The following is a 21,346-nucleotide window of genomic DNA, read 5'->3' on the forward strand; positions in this document are numbered from 1 at the left end:
AAAAGATAAGGGAGAACCAGTGGATGTGGTTTATTTGGATTTTCAGAAGGCCCCACATAAGAGGTTAGTGTGCAAAATTAAAGCACATGGGATTGGGGGTAAAATACTGGCATGGATTGAAAATTGGTTAACAGACAGGAAACAGAGAGTAGGAATAAATGGGTCTTTATCGGGGTGGCAGGCAGTGACTAGTGGGGTACTGCAGGGATCAGTGCTTGGGCCCCAGCTATTCACAATATATATCAATGATTTGGATGAGGGAACCAAATGTAATATTTCCAAGTTTGCTGACGACACAAAACTAGGTGGGATCGTGAGTTGTGAGGAGGATGCAAAGAGGCTTCAAGGCGATTTAGACAAGTTGAGCGAGTGGGCAAATACCTGGCAGATACAGTATAATATGGATAAATGTGAAGTTATCCACTTCGGAAGGAAAAATAGAAAGGCAGAATATTATTTAAATGGTGATAGATTGGGAAATGTTGATGTACAAAGGGACCTGGGTGTCCTTGTACACCAGTCACTGAAAGCAAACATGCAGGTGCAGCAAGCAGTTAGGAAGGCAAATGGTATGTTGGCCTTCATTGCAAGAGGATTTGAGTATAGGAGCAAGGATGTCTTACTACAGTTGTACAGGGCCTTGATGAGACCACACCTGGAGTATTGTATGCAGTTTTGATCTCCTTACCTAAGAAAGAATATGCTTGCCATAGAGGGAGTGCAGCGAAGGTTCACCAGACTGATCCCTGGGATGGTAGGACTGTTGTATGAAGAGAGATTGGGTCGACTCGGCCTGTATTCACACGCGTTTAGAAGAATGAGAGGGGATCTCATTGAAACATATAAAATTCTGACAGGGCTAGACAGACTGGATGCAGGGAGGATGTTTCCCCTGGCTGGGGGGGTCCAGAACGAGGGGGCCACAGTCTCAGGATACAGGGTAGGACATTTAGGACTGAGATGAGGAAAAATTTCTTCACTCAGAGGGTGGTGAACCTGTGGAATTCTTTACCACAGAAGGCTGCAGAGGCCAAGTCACTGAATATATTTAAGAAGGAGATAGATAGATTTCTAGGCACAAAAAGCATCAAGGGGTATGGGAGAGAGTGGGAATATGGTATTGAGGTAGAGGATCAGCCATGATCATATTGAATGGCGGAGCAGGCTCGAAGGGCCGAATGGTCTACTCCTGCTCCTATTTTCTATGTTTCTATGTTTCAACTTCTTCCTGAGCGACTTCTATCCCATCCATGGAATGCATGTGCCTCCTATTTTTTTTCCCATCTATTTGTCCATGTTGAATTTCATTTGACGATCAGCCCAGGCTTTGATTTGTACAGGCGTTTAATCACAAGTTGCTTGACAGGATACTTTGACCATAGGAACAGGAGGAGGCCACTCAGCCCCTCAAGCCTGTTCCGCCAGTCAATTAGATCATGGATGATCTGTATCTTAACTCAATTTACCCACATTTGTTCCCTATTCCTTGATACCCTTACCTAACAAAAATCTATCAATCTCAGTCTTGAAAGCTCCAATTGATCCCCAGCATCCACAGCCTTTTGGGACAGAGAATTCCAGATTTCTACAACCTTTGTGTGAAAAAGCGCTTCCTGATTTCCCTCCTTTGAGTTTAAAAGGGATGCTCTTTACTGCCAAGTTAAGTACTATGGGGTTAGACTAGTTTTGAACTGGAATCAGGTAGACAGTGTGTGTTCCCACACAGTCTTGTGCTAATCGTGTTTTTTTGCACACACATCTAAACTGGACTATTTTTCAACAGATGGTTTCTCAAAATCTTACAGCCACTGTACATGAAGCAAATTGTTTCAATCTGAGCAGGAATACCAATTCTCAAACCATCCAAAGTAACTTGAGTCTGCAGACAGCCATAGGCTGGTTTCCACCAGTTAATCACACCAAACACCTGTTTGTGCCGTATTATTTTCACTTTATTCCAATTTGGTGAAAGTGCGCACCATAGGAACATAGGAACAGGAGTAGGCCATTCAGCCCCTCATGCCTGCTCCGTCATTTGATAAGATCATGGCTGATCTGTGATCTAACTCCATATACCTGCCTTTGGCCCATATCCCTTAATACCTTTGGTTGCCAAAAAGCTACCTATCTCAGATTTAAATTTAGCAATTGAGCTAGTACAGAAAAAAAAGAGCCCTAGAATTTAGACAGGAATGTAAAAGATGGTTCATGTATACAACAGCATCACTGTAAACACAACATACTGCATGGATTTACTGCATATCAGAAGCGCCTTATCATCTGGTGAACTTTATTATTAACAGTATCGATCCTAACTTCATACTGGGACAATCGCTTCTTAATCACATTTATTTATTCTCTTCTGCTCTTCACACTTATTTTAATCATTAGTTATACCACTCCATTGTACAGGCTGGGGCTCTTTTCTCTAGAAATGAGAAGGCTGAAGGGTGACCTGATAGAGGTCTTTAAAATTATGAAGGGGTTCGATAGGGTAGACATAGAGAAGATATTTCCACTTGTGGGGGAGTCCAAAACTAGAGGCCATAAATATAAGATAGTCACCAATAAATCCAATCGGGAATTCAGGAGAAACTTTTTTTACTCAAGGAGTGTTGAGAATGTGGAACTTGCTACCACATGGAGTGGCTGAGGCGAATAGCATAGATACATTTAAGGGGAAGCTAGATAAACATATGAGGGAGAAAGGAATAGAAGGTTACGTTGATAGATTTAGATGAAGAGGGGTAGGAGGAGGCTCGTGTGGAATATAAACACTGGCATAGATCTGTTGGGCCGAATGGCCTGTGCTGTAAATTCTATGTAATAATACCAAATAAACTTTGCCTACTTATTGATCTTGCCAACCAATCATTTTTTTCCCACTTTTCCATCGGTAGGAAGTCATATGAAGTTACAATGGGGTAAATTTTAAGGAGGTTTAAAGTTAGAATGAATAATGTGTGTGGTGAAAATGATTAATAATGTGAACTGAACTGGGGAAGGTATGCTACTTAAAAAGTTGGCTGAATCCTCATGAAGATCCTAAACTCTGCATTATGTTACTGTTATATTAGCAACAAAACTGTGACGTGTTTGGATAAATAGCAAGCAAACCTACAACGCAGGTTATTCATAGAACAATCTTAAATTTCCATTCAGCTCCTTTTTAATATACACTTTTATTTGAGGGAGAACACCTGGGTATTATAACTTCTCCATTAGATCGTCTAATCCCCAAACTAGCACACTCAGTTTGTTTTTCATTTTGCATCTGCAGATTTCCAAAGATTAATATAAAAAAGAATTGAAAAACGTTGTTTAATTCACAGCCTTTTAACTAATGCCAAATTGGAGTCTTTTTCAACACAGCAGTGAAAATATACGTAAAGAAAGTTCTATAAAAAGTTCTCCTCCCTCCAGTCTATAGCGAGCAACTCAAGTGTACGGTAAAAATTCAAGCTTGTACCTGTAGGAAGAAACCACTTATCCATCAAAGACCATTTTCACTGCAGAAATGTCAGTGTAACATTCACCACCCATTTCAATCAGAATATTTAAGTCAGTCCTGTGCTTAAAGTTTTTAAGACCTGAAGCGAAACAAAATGTGTTAAATGTATTTCCACCAGACTACTGATACTGAGTAGGAAGTATCACAACCTCTGCATCAGCAGTAACAAAAGTCTGGATAAAGTCATCATTGACGGTATTATAAGTAACAGACATGTTCAGCGGTGAAATAATCCTGATCGAGAATCTCTAAGTACAAAGAACAAAGTCCACACACCATACAACCACTCAATGACGAGACTGCCAAGGAAAACTCCTAAGCAATGAAGAATTAGTAAATCTGGCCACGGTGGTTTTAATGAAACTTCTTGAACATTTTTCCCCCCACCGATGGCGTTGACTCCTGCTGGGGTACAAGTCTATAGGCACTGGTGGTCTTCCGACTTTACTCGTGACTTTACTTCACGAGAGCTTGGGCAGGTTTTTCAAGCAAGGACAGCATCACAGCTAAGCCCAATCCCCTCATCACCTGAAACTCTTTTCATTAGGGGTTGGTGGGCAGTGGTCAGGAGTGAGAACCCCGTAGGATTTGTCCCCTCTGCTCAAAATGAGCTAACTCAACCAGACTGGGAATCACAGCTGGGACATTCTGATCTATGTGGTTTACTGCTACACCAGGCAGTGTATCGAACTATGAATCCACCAGAGGAGCTTCTTTCACTAATCTTTAGCAAAGATTTACCAGTTAAGATACATTTTATCTCAGGAGGTTGTCTCCAGTAGCGTCTAAGGGCTTTAAGTCATCTCATTTTTCATAGTCTTCCTTTCTACGGGTTGTTTCACTAATGCGCATGCCTGCTTTCTAGACCCATCTTTTGTTTCTTTACTTGTCCCATTACCACCCCCTTTTGCCTTGCACCATCATCCCTTTTGTCATTTAATCACTCCTGCCCTCCACCCTCTCACAGACCTTCCCCTTTATTCTTTCCTCCCTCCCCCCTTCTTTCCCTGCTTCTGTACTTGTTAATAAATTGTTAAATCTCTAACTTCTTCCAGTTCTGATGAAAGGTCATCGGCCTGAAACATTAACTCTGTTTCTCTCTCCACAGATGCTGCCTGACTTGCTGAGTATTTCCAGCATTTTCTGTTTTTATGTGCCTGCTTTACTGTTGTAGGCTACATATAGTGACATCACTATTCCCGACCAGAATGGAGATGATTGGGTAATTCCCCTTTCAATCATGCTGGGAGACGGCACAGCTGTAAGTGACTGGGATTGATTTTAGGCACATTATTTGTATTATATAACTATCCTCCACTCACTGCATTTTGCTGGAGAAATAATCCTGCTTTTATCAGGAGAAGTTGCTGTAGTTTCAGTCATGAGTTCTGTTTGCTGTAGTTCATAAAGACTCTTTTTAAATAGACTCTGTTTGCTGACTAAATAGACTATTTGCTGTAGTACGCTGTTTAAATAGACTCTGTTTAAATAGATGCTGTTTGCTGAGTAAGTAGACCTTGTTTGCTGTAAAATAGACTGTTTCCTGAGAGTCCTGCTGTAAGTCCCGCCCTGCTCCGCCTCCAACTCATTGGCTGACACGGTGGTGTCAATAGTCACTTCGTTAAATATATTTCATTTGTTGAATAGCACAGGCACTGAGTGTTTCATTAGACATGACTGTAGTTGCAAGGCTTTGCTTTCTGCTGATCCAGGAAGCTGATTGATCTGTCTGCACTGGACACGTTTCGAATCAACTTCTCCAGTCTGTTTTTGATTTTTTTCTGATCTTCTAAGGCACAGCCTACGATGATGGATTGAAATTTCTGGTCCACTGGCCCCTGAGGTGCCTCGGAGGAGCAGGCGTTATAGAGAACCATCAAGCGGTTCTTGGCACTTCCCAAATCTTCAAGGACCTTGTTGACCACCTCATCAATCAATGCCGTGGCTTTGCTGAGGGACTCCTCCTGCTGAAGGCTTCGAATAGTCTCCAGGGAAACTGCGACAGTGAGGGTTCGGCCTATGAGGCGATTGGCTGTCAAATTGAGTTCTTCCCGCTCCCCTGTGTAAAGATTTGCATAGAACGATTATTGGCACCAACGAATAGAACTTTCTAATTTGTGCCTCCATGTTACATGCTACACATATGTAATAAAAATCATGATTCATTTTATTGTCAAAAAATTGAAGAGAGAAAGAAAACCTGTAAATTAATCTGTGATTAAAACACAAATCATCCCTTTAATTATTCTTATAGCCTTCAATCTTTGATTCATGATACACAAAGAATCATTGCCGTTGACGATACAAAGCTAGGTGGGAAAGTAGGAGGACACAAAGAGTCTGCAATGGGATATAGACAGGTTAAGTGAGTGAGCAAGAAGGTGGCAGATGGAGTATAATGTGGGGAAATGTGAGGTTATTCACTTTGGTCGGAAGAATAGAAAAACAGAATATTTTTTAAATGGTGAAAAATTATGAAATCAGAGAGGTTTGGGTGTCCTCATACAAGAAACACAAAAAGTTAGCATGCAGGTACAGCAGGCAATTAGGAAAGCAAATGGCATGTTGGCCTTTATTGCAAGGGGGTTGGAGTAGAAGAATAAGGATGTCTTACTACAATTGTACAGGGTTTTGGTGAGACCTCACCTGGAGTACTGTGTACAGTTTTGGTCTCCTTATCTAAGGAAGGATAAACTTGCCTTAGAAGTGGTGCAACAAAAGTTCACTAGACTGATTCCTGGGATGAGAGGGTTGTCCTATGAGGAGAAATTGAATAGAATGGGCCTATACTCTCTGGAGTTTAGGAGAATGAGAGGTGATCTCATTGAAATGTAAAAGATTCGGAGGGGGCTTGACAAGGTAGATGCTGAGAGATTGTTTCTCCTGGCTGGAGAGTTTAGAACTAGAGGGCATGGATGCAGGATAAGGGGTCGGCCATTTAAGACTGAGACGAGGAGGAATTTCTTCTCTCAGAGGTTTGTGAATCTTTGGAATTCTCTATCCCAGAGGGCTGTGGATGCTGAGTCGTTGAGTATATTCAAGGCTGAGATAGATAGATTTTTGGACACTAGGGGAATCAAGCGATATGGGGATCGAGCAGGAAAGTGGAGTTGAGGTCGAAGATCAGCCATGATCTGATTGAATGGCGGAGCAGGTTCGAAGGGCCGTATGGCCTACTCCTGCTCCTATTTCTTATGTTCTTATGTTCTTATTTAGAGCACTGAAACTGTCCATGTCTGTGCTGGCTCTTTACTAGAGTAATCGAAAACTAATCCCATTTCCCTGCTCTCTCCCTCTGTTTCAAAAATGTATTTATAAAGATTTATCCAATTCTCCCTTAAAAGATGCAATGGTCTTTCATTAGATATTTCAAATCTGTAGTTTAACTCACATGTTCGAATGAAAACAACAAATTGAATTACTATCGCACCTTTAACATAGTAAAACATCCCAAGGCGCTTCACAGGAGCGATTATCAGACAAAATTTGACACTGAGCCAAAGACATTAGGACAGGCAACCAAAATCTTGGTCAAAGAGGTAGGTTTTAAGGAGCGTCTTAAAGAAGGAGAGAGAGGCAGAGGAGTTTAGGGGGGGAATTCCAGAGCTAGATAACTGAAGACATCTGAAGGATGTTAATGATAATTAAAGCTATGAGTTATAAATGCGGGCAAGTACCATAAATGGTATATACCCAAGGATAATCTCCATTTTAGAAGTGCTGGAACTCCCTCCTTAAACCTCTCGACCTCTCTCTCATCCATTAAGGCGTTCCTTAAAATCTACCTCTTCGATCTACCTGTCCTAATGTCTCCTTCTTTGACTCAGTGTCAATTGTGGTCTGATTACACTCCTGTGAAGTACCTTGAGACGTTTTACTATGTTAAAGGTACAATACATCAACTAAACCAGCAGGGATGCTTCTGTAAATATAAATGTTTTAACAGTAAAAAATGTAAAAAGGTGGATGGAGGATATCTGTAATTAGATACAGAAAACTTATCCAGTGTGTTACCTTTTCCCATTAAACCCTGTACATGCTGCAGTGGACAGATTGGGCCTGAATGACTTTACCTGACGCAGGTCCACATTTTACTTCTTACCTGTTCTGTCCGCACCATTACTTTTATCTCCTTGCCGAAGTCCCCACTGTTTCATTACATACTTATTAAATAGAGGAACAGAGTTTGGGACCACAATACTGCTGAAATAGTCATTAGGATCCTAGGAATTGCTAGACGAGAAAAGATCAAGGTCCATCTAGTTCACCTTCTACAATCCTGATAATCGCATGATACAATGATAATGGAGTTACTGACTAATCACGGCAATCAATCTCTATCAATTAGTCTTCAACAGACCCAGACATGAGGTGAGCAAACCCCCCAGTGGTGGAGAACTTTGGGAACTGCAGGTACAAAGTCGAACCAAATTCTAAATCTGAAAATGTAACTCAAGCAACTAAATTAACTTTCCCAATCACTGAGTACTTTATCTGACTCAGTTCCACTTTTCACTTCTTACCTGCTTCTCATCCCCATCATGTTGTGTTGCATCCCCCTTGCCTGAGTCCCCACTGTTTCGTTACCTCTCTCCCAGCCTGAGTCCCAGAATCAGAATCATACCGGGCATAAAGGGTTAAACTATGAAGCCAGTTAGCACATTCCAGGCTTGTATTACCTTGAGTATAGGTGATTAAGGGATGATCTAATTGAAGTGTTAACGGTGATTAAAGGATTTGATAGGGTAGATAGAGAGAAACGATTTCCTCTGGTGGGGGAGTCCAGAACAAGGGGGCATAACCTTAAAATTAGAGCTAGGCCGTTCATGGGTGATGTCAGGAAGCACTTCTTCACACAAAGGGTAGTGGAAATCTGGAACTCTCTCCCTCAAAAAGCTGTTGAGGCTGGGGGTCAATTGAAAATTTCAAAACTGAGATTGATAGATTAATGTTAGGCAAGGTTATTAAGGGTTATGGAACCAAGGTATGTCGATGGAGTTAAGATACAGATCAGCCAAGATCTAATTGAATGGCGGAACAGGCTTGAGGGGCTGAATGGCCTACTCCTGTTCCTATGTTCCTTGCGATGTTCTTAAATAACTCCCTAATAAACTGTGATTTGGTAAAAACAATCAAAATAAGAAGGAAGCACGTGTCAGATTGGAAGACTCCAGGTACAGTCATTTATGCAGTTGTGTTTGTCAGGGAAGCAGGGATAGAGAAATCAGTTTGTGGTGTGTAACTGAAATGCTTCGACACAGAGTTACATTGTACTTATAGCACAGAAACAGGCCATTTGGCCCAATAGCTCTAGGCTGGTGTTTATGCTCTACACGAGCCTCCTCCCTCCCCTCTTCATCTCACCCTATCAGCGTATCCTTCTATTCCTTTCTGCCTCATATTTTTTGTTATTCGTTCATGGGATGTGGGCGTCGCTGGCGAGGCCGGCATTTATTGCCCATCCCTAATTGCCCTTGAGAAGGTGGTGGTGAGCCGCCTTCTTGAACCGCTGCAGTCAGTGTGGTGAAGGTTCTCCCACAGGGCTGTAAGGAAGGGAGTTCCAGGATTTTGAACCAGGGACGATGAAGGAACGGCGATATATTTCCAAGTCGGGATGGTGTGTGACTTGGAGGGGAACGTGCAGGTGATGTTGTTCCCATGTACCTGCTGCTCTTATCCATCTAGGTGGTAGAGGTCGCGGGTTTGGGAGGTGCTGTCGAAGAAGCCTTGGCGAGTTGCTGCAGTGCATCCTGTGGATGGTACACACTGCAGCCACTGTGCGCCGGTGGTGAAGGGAGTGAATGTTTCTGGTGGTGGATGGGGTGCCAATCAAGCAGGCTGCTTTGTCCTGGATGGTGTCGAGCTTCTTGAGTGTTGTTGGAGCTGCACTCATCCAGGCAAGTGGAGAGTATTCCATCACACTCCTGACTTGTGCCTTGTAGATGGTGGAAAGGCTTTGGGGAGTCAGGAGGTGAGTCACTTGCCGCAGAATACCCAGCCTCTGACCTGCTCTTGTAGCCACAATATTTATATGGCTGGTCCAGTTAAGTTTCTGGTCAATGGTGACCCCCAGGATGTTGATGGTGGGGGATTCAGCGATGGTAATGCCGTTGAATGTCAAGGGGAGGTGGTTAGACTCTCTCTTGTTGGAGATGGTCATTGCCTGGCACTTGTCTGGCATGAATGTTACTTGCCACTTATCAGCCCAAGCCTGGATGTTGTCCAGGTCTTGCTGCATGCGGGCTTCATTATTTGAGGGGTTGTGAATGGAACTGAACACTGTGCAATCATCAGCGAACATCCCCATTTCTGACCTTATGATGGAGGGAAAGTCATTGATGAAGCAGCTGAAGACGGTTGTGCCCAGGACAATGCCCTGAGGAACTCCTGCAGCAATGCACTGAGGGTAGCAAGGGCACAGAATGTACTCTGGGTGGGGGACTTCAATGTCCATCACCAAGAGTGGCTCGGTAGCACCACTACTGACCGAGCTGGCCGAGCCCTGAAGGACATAGCTGCCAGACTGGGCCTGCAGCAGGTGGTGAGCGAACCAACACGAGGGAAAAACTTACTTGACCTCGTCCTCACAAATCTACCTGTCGCAAATGCATCTGTCCATGACAGTATTGGTAGGAGTGACCACCGCACAGTCCTCATGGAGATAAAGTCCCATCTTCGCACTGAGGATACCGTCCAACGTGTTGTGTGGCACTACCACTGTGCTAAATGGGATAGATTCAGAACAGATTTAGCAACTCAAAACTGGGCATCCATGAAGTGCTGTGGGCCATCAGCAGCAACAGAATTGTATTCCAGCACAATCTGTAACCTCATGGCCCGGCATATTCCTCACTCTACCATTACCAACAAGCCAGGGGATCAACCCTGGTTCAATGAGGAGTGCAGAAGAGCATGCCAGGAGTAGCACCAGGCGTACCTAAAAATGAGGTGCCAACCTGGTGAAGCGACAACTCAGGACTACATGCATGCTAAACAGCGGAAGCAACATGCTATAGACAGAGCTAAGCAATTCCACAACCAACGGATCAGATCAAAGCTCTGCAGTCCTGCCACATCCAGTCGTGAATGGTGGTGGACAATTAAACAACTAACGGGAGAAGGAGGCTCTGTAAACATCCCCATCCTCAATGATGGCGGAGCCCAGCACGTGCGTGCAAAAGACAAGGCTGAAGCGTTTGCAACCATCTTCTGCCAGAAGTGCCAAGTGAATGATCCATCTCGGCCTCCTCCCGATATCCCCACCATCACAGAAGCCAGTCTTCAGCCAATTCAATTCACTCCACGTGATATCAAGAAACGGCTGAGTGCACTGGATACAACAAAGGCTATGGGCCCCGACAACATCCCGGCTGTAGTACTGAAGACTTGTGCTCCAGAACTAGCTGCACCTCTAGCCAAGCTGTTCCAGTACAGCTACAACACTGGAATTTACCCGACAATGTGGAAAATTGCCCAGGTATGTCCTGTCCACAAAAAGCAGGACAAATCCAATCCGGGCAATTACCGCCCCATCAGTCTACTCTCAATCATCAGCAAAGTGATGGAAGGTGTCGTCGACAGTGCTATCAAGCGGCACTTACTCACCAATAACCTGCTCACCGATGCTCAGTTTGGGTTCCGCCAGGACTGCTCGGCCCCAGACCTCATTACAGCCTTGGTCCAAACATGGACAAAAGAGCTGAATTCCAGAGGTGAGGTGAGAGTGACTGCCCTTGACATTAAGGCAACATTTGACAGAGTGTAGCACCAAGGAGCCAGAGTAAAATTGAAGTCAATGGGAATCAGGGGGAAAACTCTCCAGTGGCTGGCGTCATACCTAGCTCAAAGGAAGATGGTAGTGGTTGTTGGAGGCCAATCATCCCAGCCCCAGGACATTGCTGCAGGAGTTCCTCAGGGCAGTGTCCTGGGCCCGACCATCTTCAGCTGCTTCGTCAATGACCTTCCCTCCATCATAAGGTCAGAAATGGGGATGTTCGCTGATGATTGCACAGTGTTCAGTTCCATTCACAACCCCTCAAATAATGAAGCAGTCTGAGCCCGCATGCAGCAAGACCTGGACAACATCCAGGCTTGGGCTGATAAGTGGCAAGTAACATGTGTGCCAGAAAAGTGCCAGGCAATGACCATCTCCAACAAGAGAGAGTCTAACCACCTCCCCTTGACATTCAACGGCATTACCATCGCTGAATCCCCCACCATCAACATGCTGGGAGTCGCCTTTGACCAGAAACTTAACTGGACCAGCCATATAAATACTGTGGCTACAAGAGCAGGTCAGAGGCTGAATATTCTGCAGCAAGTGACTCACCTCCTGACTCCCCAAAGCCTTTCCACCATCTACAAGGCACAAGTCAGGAGTGTGATGGAATACTCTCCACTTGCCTGGATGAGTGCAGCTCCAACAACACTCAAGAAGCTCGACACCATCCAGGACAAAGCAGCCCGCTTGATTGGCACCCCATCCACCACCCTAAACATTCACTCCCTTCACACCGGTGCACTGTGGCTGCAGTGTGTACCATCTACAGGATGCACTGCAGCAACTCGCCAAGGCTTCTTCGACAGCACCTCCCAAACCCGCGACCTCTACCACCTATAAGGACAAGAGCAGCAGGCACATGGGAACAACATCACCTGCACGTTCCCCTCCAAGTCACATACCATCCCGACTTGGAAATATATCGCCGTTCCTTCATCGTCGCTGGGTCAAAATCCTGGAACTCCCTTCCTAACAACACTGTGGGAGAACCTTCACCACACGGACTGCAGCTGTTCAAGAAGGCGGCTCACCTTCTTGAACAGCTTCTCAAGGGCAATTAGGGATGGGCAATAAATGCCGGCCTCGCCAGCGACGCCCACATCCCATGAACGAATAAAAAAAAATGGCCTGGGGCTGAGATGATTGGCCTCCAACAACCACTACCATCTTCCTTTGTGCGAGGTATGACTCCAGCCACTGGAGAGTTTTCCCCCTGATTCCCATTGACATATACTTATCCAGCTTCCCTTTAAAGGTATCTATGATATTCGCCTCAACTACTCCTTGTGGTAGCAAGTTCCACATTCTAACCACTCTTTTGTGCCTGTTACAACTAGGCACAAAGGCTATGGGCTTGAAACAAATATATATCTGCAGCATATGGTTAGAAACATTTATACTTTTTCCTCTGTGCATTGTTTAAAAATCATAAACGTGCTCTTCATTCAATTTCCCTACACATGTCACACAGAGGAAATCTCTCCCCCTGGTGTCCAACTTTATATCGAATTCTCAGCTTTTAACTTTGTGTCTTTATCCGATAAATAGAGACCTAATTATGCGAAAGCTGAATTTTAGTTACAAAGGCTGAGCTTCAATATAAATGGCACTGTTTTGAGAAAAATATTTCAAAAAATATTAATTTGGGCAAAAGTTGTTTGAATTTATTCTCTGGGAACAGGAGATTTCACCGGAGAGACTGGTAATTGTATCTGATGCACAATTAGAAAATGGTGTAAAGACAGGAGGAGAAAATGGAAGCTGCGAGGAATGGTGGCAAAACAACTAATAATCTTTGTTATTTAAATCTTAAACCTTTTTGCAATACCAGCAGCGATTGTGGGGATTAAAGTCTATAATTATTCTCACTTTTTATTCATAAGTTTGGGAGGGAACAATATCATTAGTGTCAAATAGGTTTGGAATTATAAGGCTATCAAAGGCCAGGGACTGAATATATTTGTTAAGGAGTTTTTTAAAAAAGTAAGATGTTAAAAAAAAAATTAAGGGAGCTTTTTTATATTCTTAAACCTCTGTTTCCCTGGTTATCAGCTGCTGAAAAAGAAAATTCAACTTGAGTGGGAAAAATAGAGAATAAGGCCAGGGAAAGGAGGCGCTGAGGACTATTACTCCCTCTCAAATGTCAGTTTGGCTCAGTTAGTAGCACTCTGAGTCAGAGATTTATGGGTTCAAGCCCCACTCCGGGACTTTAGCACATGATCAGCACTCAGCGCAGTACTGAGAGATGTTATTGGAACTGATAAGATGTTAAACTGAGGCCCTACTTGCTTGCTCGGGTGCGTGTGAAAGATTCCATAGCATTATTAAATTAAAATTATAATTAATTTGTTTCATCTTCATTTTTTTCCCGGCCCATCCAATATCGCCCTATTTACAGTATTGCCAAAAGTTACAATGGTCCCTATTGACTGGCAGTCCTTCCCTCACCTCCGACCTCGCTCTCTCTGTTGAAACTTTTCTCCATTTTGCCGACACTACTGCGCCATTTGCTCTGCTGAACTTTCTTCCTTTGTTCCTCCCTAGTTGCAAATTCTCCATTCTACGAGTGCTTCCACCCTGCTCTCTTGACGAGACTTTACTGCATAGGAACATAGGAACAGGAGTAGGCCTTTCAGCCCCTCAAGCCTGTTCCCCCATTCAATTAGATCATGGCTGCACTGTTTCCGATTCATTCTTTCCCAGGCCCTCCCATACTGTGGAATTCCACACAATCTTTTCATTTAGGATTCCAACGAACAAAAAAAGGACAAGGACTCACCATCGCTGATATGTTTCATGTCCAGGCTGTTCTGCACATTTTGGATCAGCTCCAGTAGGGTCTCTTTCTCTTGCTCCATCGAAACTGCTGCTTCCCGCAAAGCTTCCACCCTAAAATTAAAACGTTAACAGTTCTATGTGTGTGGGGGTGTGTGTGCGCGGTGGGTGGAAAGGAGATAATCAATGATTCCAGTAATGAGTTCATGAGCAGTCGTATTCCTGAATGATCACCCCATAGAGTCTTACAGCACAGAAAGAGGCCATTCAGCCCATCGTGCCATTGCAGGCTCTTTAAATTAATCCCACTCCCTCGCTCTTTCCCCATAGCCCTGCAAATTTTTCTTTTTCAAGTATTTATTCAATTCCATTTTGAAAGTTACTATTGAATCTCCTTCCACCGCCCTTTCAGACAGTGCATTCCAGAACATAACAACTCGCTGCGTAAAATAAATTCTCCTCATCTCCCCCCACCACCCCCCCTCCCCCTGGTTCTTTTGCCAATTACCTCAAATCTGCTGGGGCCTCAACTATTTACAATATATATCAATGACTTGGATGAAGGAACAGAGTGTCTTGTGGCCAAATTTGCTGATGATACAAAGATAGGTGGAAAAGCAAGTTGCGATGAGGACATAAAGTGTCTGCAAAGGGATATTGACAGGTTAAGTGAATGGGCAAAAATTTGGCAGATGGAATATAATGTGGGAAAATGTGAAGTCATCCACTTTGGGAGGAAAAATAAAAAAGCAAAATATTATTTGAATGGAGAAATACTACAAAATGCTGCGGTACCGAGGGATCTGGATGTCCTCGTACATGAAACACAAAAAGTCAACATACAGGTGCAGCAGGTAATCTGGAAGGCAAATGGAATATTGGCCTTTATTTCTCGGGGGATGGAGTATAACAGCAGGGAAGTCATGCTACAACTGTACAGGGTGCTGGTGAGACCACACCTGGAGTACTGCGCACAGTTCTTTTGCCGTTATTTAAGGAAGGACAAACTTGCATTGGAGGCAGTTCAAAGAAGGTTCACTAGGTTGATTCCGGGTATGGAAGGGTTGTCTTATGAGGAAAGATTGAAAAGGTTGGGTTTATACTGAGGAGATCTTATTGAAACATAAAAGATTCTGAGGGGACTCGATAGGGTAGATGCTGAGAGGATGTTACCCCTCATAGGGGAATCTAAAACTTGGGGACATAGTCTCAGAATAAGGGGTCACCCGTTTAAGACGGAAATGAGGAAGAATTTCTTCTCCCAGAGGGTCGTGAATCTTTGGAATTCTTTACCCCACAAAGCTGTGGAGGCTCAGTCATTGAATACATTCAAGGCTGACTTAGACAAATTTTTGATCAGCAAGGGAGTCAAAGGATATGGGGAAAGGGCGGGAAAGTGGAGTTGAGGTAAAAATCAGATCAGCCATGATCTCACTAAATGGCGGAGCAGGCTTGAGGGGCCGAATGGCCTACTCCTGCTCCTATCTCTTATGTTCTTATGGTGTCCTCTGGTTACCGACCCTCCTGCCACTGGAAACAGTTTCTCCTTATTTACTCTATCAAAACCCCTCGTGATTTTGAACACCTCTATTAAATCTCCCCTTAACCTTCTCTGCTCCAAGCAGAACAATCCTAGCTCCTCTAGTCTCTCCACCTTACATTTTTCAATACTTAGAACAAAACCATCAATTGAAATAAAAACCATTGAAAGGTAATAAAATCAATTTTTAAAAATAATTTTCCTGCTGATTTATGCTGGAACCTCCTGTTACAGACATTCCTCCATTCTGCGTCACCGGATGAAAAATGTCTATGTTATATCTTTTCAGATGGATTTGACCTAGGCTGGGGCAACGGGACTTTGAAAATAAAAGCCTCGGCTGCTTTGTCTGATAAGATTGCCCTTTCCTTTTGCTTCGACTGCCTATAGTTGAGCAAATATATAATTCGGTCTGGAGGCATTAAATGGTAACGACACAGAAATTCTCTCTCCGGGTGCGTGCGTGCGTGTGTGTGTGTGACATTTGATGGCATGTGGTGGCTTGCTAACACATAGAGGGGGTAATTTTAAGTTTTGGTAATAGTGTAAGCAATAACAAGAACTTGCAATTATATAGCGCCTTTAACAAACACATACACACAACACACACACGCAACACACACAATGCCAAAATAAATATATTCAGATGTACTCAGGAGGTGTTTAAATGCAAGGCTTTGATAATACTTATTTAATGTTGGTATGAAACCATTTCTGCACCAATTATTCAGGATAAGTTCACGCATCAGTTATTATAATTCACATGCTTTACACACAGATTTAAATTTTATTTTTTGTATTGTGCATTGATACCAAAGTTAGAAAGAAAAATCTTGCATTTATATAGCCCCTTTCACGACCTTAAGACGTCCCAAAGCTACTTTACAGCCAGTGATGTACTTTTTGAAGTGTAGTCACTGTTGTCATGTCGAGAATGTAATTATAAGCAGGGTCTATTGTGTGAGTAAATCAGGACAATCATTCTGGATAGATGGGAATTTGTATAGATTAATAAATAGTAATTTGCATCCATATTACAAAACTGGCTTTTCAAGTCTGAACAGTTAAGAACTCTCAGTATACAGTGCAGTCCACATCTCGTGTCAAGGTATTTCAGTGTATTTCCTGGAGGACTGCTACATACGCAGAACCCCAAATCCTCCAGTCTGACCCAGTGAGTTTCCTAACTCCACAGGAAATAGGAAATTGGGGGAATCAAGTGAGTTGGCATAATAGTCCCAGAAATGTCCATTTTATAAATGAATTTTGCTGAACACCACAAACCCTAACTCGACTCAACTTTATCTTCAAGCCAATATTAGAGGTGGAGGGGGAGCTAAAATTGTAGTCATACAGTACAGAAGGAGGCCATTCGGGCCATCGTGCCTGTGCGGGCTCTTTGAAAGAGCTATCCAATTAGTCCCATTCCCCCTGTTCTTTCTTCATAACTCTGCAAATTTCTCCTTTCCAAGCATTTATCCAATTCCCTTTATGAAAGTTACTATTGAATCTCCTTCCACAACTCTTCCAGATCGTATCAACTCGCTGCGCAAAAACTATTTCTCCTCAACTCCCCTCTGGTTTTTTTGCCGATTACCTTAAATCTGTGTCCTCTGGTTACCGACCCTCCTGCCACTGGAAACATTTTTTTCCTGTTTATTCTGTCAAAACCCCTCATGATTTTGGACACCTCAATTAAATCTCCCCTTAACCCTCTCTGCTCTAAGGAGAACAACCCCAGCTGTTTAGATTTGAGATTGAAAATTGCACCATGGCACATACCCATTAATGCTTGTTCTGAGGCAAAGAATATCCATTAAATGTTGAAAGGGGTGAGATGTTAAGTGTATTCAGTGTGAACAGACCTCCTGGCTCTGACAGCACCACGTCCCTCACTGGACAGAACAGAGGGGCAAAAAAAGTCTTTACTAAAAATAGGAATGATGTGGAGATGCCGGTGATGGACTGGGGTTAACAATTGTAAACAATTTTACAACACCAAGTTATAGTCCAACGATTTATAGTCCACACTGCCTGAGGAAGGGGAAAGCCCCCGAAAGCTTGTGGGATTAAAAATAAAATCGTTGGACTATAACTTGGTGTTGTAAAATTGTTTAAAAATAGGAAGGCAGAAGTCTCCTTCCTATTTGCTAAACACCCACACTAGCCTCCTAAGGCTATTTTTAGGGTCCCTGACAGTTGTGCAAAGATCAGTTCTAGAATTTTTTTTTTTAAAAAACGTAGCAAAATTTTAAATTTAGATACCCTCATAAACGAGGAGACAAGCCCCCCCCCCCCCTTTTTTTTTTCCAATCACTGGTTTCTCCATTAGCCTGTTTTAAAAGAAGGGACGGGAAACGTTGGCCTAGTGACTGAATTCCCTCCTCACCTCAGCTCCAAGTCGTCGAGAGTCTGCAGTAACAGTCCCGAGCGGTCTGCCATGGAGGTGGAGCGAAAAAACTTGTTCTCTGCATCGTTAGCCTTGACCTTGACCTGGGCCATGGCGGTGAGAAGATTGAGGCCGTGGACTTGTTCCTTTCTCTCTCTCTCTCTCCTGACTCTCTCCTTCCCGCCTCCGGGACACTTGGCAAACGGCTCCCCCCTTGCCGCAGGATCTGATCGTCAGCCTACGAGGAGATGAGTATTTCCAAACATGGTGAAGACACCCCTAGGGGCCCAACCTTCTGCTCAGGGAGAAACAGAGCGGAGCCAAGCGAGACTCGAACACACCCGGTCACTCGGATTTCTCCCTCTCTGGTGGCATTTTTACTCGCTTCAGAAGGAGGAACTCTTGACAGAAGACAAGCAACACTTTAGCCAGGTGCATTCTGCATTTTCCATGTGTGAAACACATAAAATATTATTTCTTTGATTGATCTCTCAAAATCAGGCGATTACATTATTCTGAATTTGATTTGTTGTAAATTTGTACCTAAATTCAGTATAGGTTGTAGGATATCTACATTATGTAGATACATTATGCAGCTCAGTGGGTAGCACTCGCCCCTCTGAGTCAGTGGGTTTAAGCCCCACTCCAGAGACTTGAGCACATAATCCAGGCTGACGCTCCAAATGCAGTACTGAGGGAGTGCTGCGCTGTCAGAGGTGCTATTTTTCAGATGAGATGTTAAACCGAGGCCCAGTCTGTCCTCTCAGGTGGACGTAAAAAATCCCGTGGCACTATTTCGAAGAGCAGGGAAATTCTCCCTGGTGTCCTGGCCAAAATTTAATCCCTCAACCAGCATCACTAAAAAACAAATCATCAGGTCATTATCCCATTGCCTTGCTGTGTGCAAATTGGTTGCCACATTTCCTAAATTACAACAGTGACTACATTTCAAAAAGTACTTCATTGTCTGTGAAACGCTTTGGGACGTCCTGAGGTTGTGAAAGGCGCTATATGAATTCAAGTTCTTTCTTTCTGACTTTACATTGGCATCAATGCACATTACAAAAAGTAGTTTAAATCTGCCTGTGTAAAGCACGTGCACTATAATAACTGATGCATGAACTTACCCTGAAGATTTGGGTCAGATACGGTTTCATACCAACATTTTGTTACCTGGCCATTCATCTCATTACAGTTAATAGGATGTTGCTGACGCAGTGATTCATTCTGTGAATCACTTTAAGATGTTTAAATAAAGAATTTGTATTTATATAGACCTGTCAAATCATCAGAACCCACCAAAGTGCTTCTCAACACTTTGGTTACTTTGGAAGTGCAGTGACTGTTATAAGGTAGGCAAACACAGAAGCCAATTTGCACACAGCAAGGTCACATTAAAGGCAAATGAATGACCAGATAAGCTGTTTTGGCGTCCTATTTGGCTGAGCTTCTGACCCCATATCCTTTCCATCACCAAGACCGCCTATTTCCATCTCCGTAATATCGCCCGTCTCCGCCCCTCCGCTGCTGAAACCATCATTCATACCTTTGTTACCTCCAGACTCAATATTTCAATGCTCTCCTGGCCGGCCTCCCATTGTCCACTCTCCGTAAACCTGAGCTCATCCAAAACTCTGCTGCCCGTATCCTAACTCCCACCCATCACCCCCTGTGCTCGCTGACCTACATTGGCTTCCAGTCCCCGACATCTTGATTTTAAAATTCTTATTCTAGTGTTCAAATCCCTCCATGGCCTCACCTCTCCTTATCTCTGTAACCTCCTCCAGCCCTTCAACTCTCAGAGATCGCTGCGCTCCTCCAATTCTGGCCTCTTGTGCATCCCCCACTTCCTTCACTCCACCATTAGTGGCTGTGCCTTCAGCCGACTAGGCCATAAGCTCTGGAATTCCCTCCCTATACCTCTCCGCCTCTCTCTCCTTAAAACCTACCTCTTTGACCTGTCCTAACATCTCCTTCTTTGGCTCGGTGTGAATTTTTGTCTGATAATGCTCCTGTGAAGTGCCTTGGGACGTATCACTACGTTAAAAACTCTATATAAATGCAAGTTGTTGTAGGTTGGTTGAGGGAGGAATGAGATGGCCAGGGCACCGAGAGAATTTACTGCTCTTCTTTGAACAGCAGCACTGGATCTTTTACTTTCACCTGAGTTGGAAGACAGGACCTTGGTTTAACACCTCATTCAAAAGGCAGCACTTCTAACAATACGGCACTCCCTCAGCATCGCATTCAAGTTCGTGGCACACAAACCCACAACTTTCTGACTCATGATGGGACAGAGCTACTATGTGAGCCAAGCTGACACTTGTGATATATCTGATACTACATTATGTAAATGCAATTTGTTGAAACATCCAAGGGTAGGAATAGCCTGGATGTTAGACAGAGTAGCAAGCCTCTAGAATGCATTGCTGGCTGGTGGGGTAGTTGCTGATCGCATCACATAGAAGGCAAGCGTCTTTATAAATAACACTTTGGTCCATGTGAGCTCCTGAAGTGGTTTCGAGCTCCTGAGGGGATCAGAAGCTGAGGGAATTTTCCAGCGTATTTCTTCCCTTATATAAATGCAAGTTGTTATTAGGCATGGTTTTTTTTGCCTCTTGCAGGTTACGTGGCTGCAGAGGGCTGAGGGGGGTGGGGGTTGGTGGTGGGAGAAAGAGAAGTGTTTGGTCCTGATGCTCTGGCCATCATGGTGTGTGGGGCAGGTTTGATGGACGAGCTGGTCTTTTCCTGCCCGTCAATTTCGTAGGTTGGTAATTATTAGATTTTTCTCAGCTAACTACATGTTACAGAAAATCTCCCGATGAGTCTGGATAAGCAGCAAGGGGGGAAATTGGCCTAAAATATACTTCCATTTCAGGGGAGTAGATTTTTTAAAACTTACCTTGTTAGTTATGGCTGGCAGCAGTCTCTAAGAGAAACAAGTCCTATTTACCTTCTTGAATTCAGTTGGCATCAGTCACTCCCACAAGTCTTACTTTGATGGGATTGACTCACCCTGTATCTAAAGGTCTGACGACAGTACCTCGTATCACACGAACTGGATATACGTGCATTTTGCACATCTACTTCTTCAACCTCGCTGAAGGCGGATAGTTGACACTAAATGAGAGGCTAGGTTTAAATTATTATGCTGCTTTATTCTATGGTACAGTGTGTGTACAGAGCAACAGTTACAATCAGATTCACTTAATTCAATCGATACAACTTATCCCTGCCCAAAGGCAAGTGCTAAGCAGAGCGAGCCACAACATGAATTCTTAATGAATTAGTTTCTGACCCTGCGCCATTTGTGAGCAAGAGACAAATCCTTGGGATGTAATTTTTATGGGA

At 43.6% G+C, this 21,346-nt stretch overlaps 2 protein-coding genes across 3 annotated transcripts in view; one reads left to right on the forward strand and one right to left on the reverse strand.

The window, feature by feature from the left end:
* The window catches only part of rab23 (RAB23, member RAS oncogene family), a 60,526-nt gene extending 54,794 nt beyond the window's left edge, over positions 1-5,732 (forward strand). For both annotated transcript variants that reach the window (XR_010962869.1, XR_010962870.1), the window contains 2 exons: positions 4,620-4,772; positions 5,306-5,732. The gene's annotated coding sequence lies outside the window, so the exon portion shown is untranslated. The remainder of the gene's footprint in view (positions 1-4,619; positions 4,773-5,305) is intronic.
* Positions 3,318-18,458, reverse strand: bag2 (BCL2 associated athanogene 2). Its single transcript, XM_067984054.1, has 3 exons — positions 17,996-18,458; positions 14,071-14,180; positions 3,318-5,570 (listed from the first exon to the last, which is right to left on the reverse strand). Exons 1-3 carry the CDS (start codon positions 18,106-18,108, stop codon positions 5,179-5,181), a joined length of 615 nt encoding a protein of 204 aa, XP_067840155.1. The 5' UTR covers positions 18,109-18,458; the 3' UTR covers positions 3,318-5,178.
* Positions 18,459-21,346: the final 2,888 nt, after the last annotated feature.

The sequence above is a fragment of the Heptranchias perlo genome, chromosome 5 (genome assembly GCF_035084215.1).
Source record: "Heptranchias perlo isolate sHepPer1 chromosome 5, sHepPer1.hap1, whole genome shotgun sequence".
NCBI classification, from domain to species: domain Eukaryota; kingdom Metazoa; phylum Chordata; class Chondrichthyes; order Hexanchiformes; family Hexanchidae; genus Heptranchias; species Heptranchias perlo.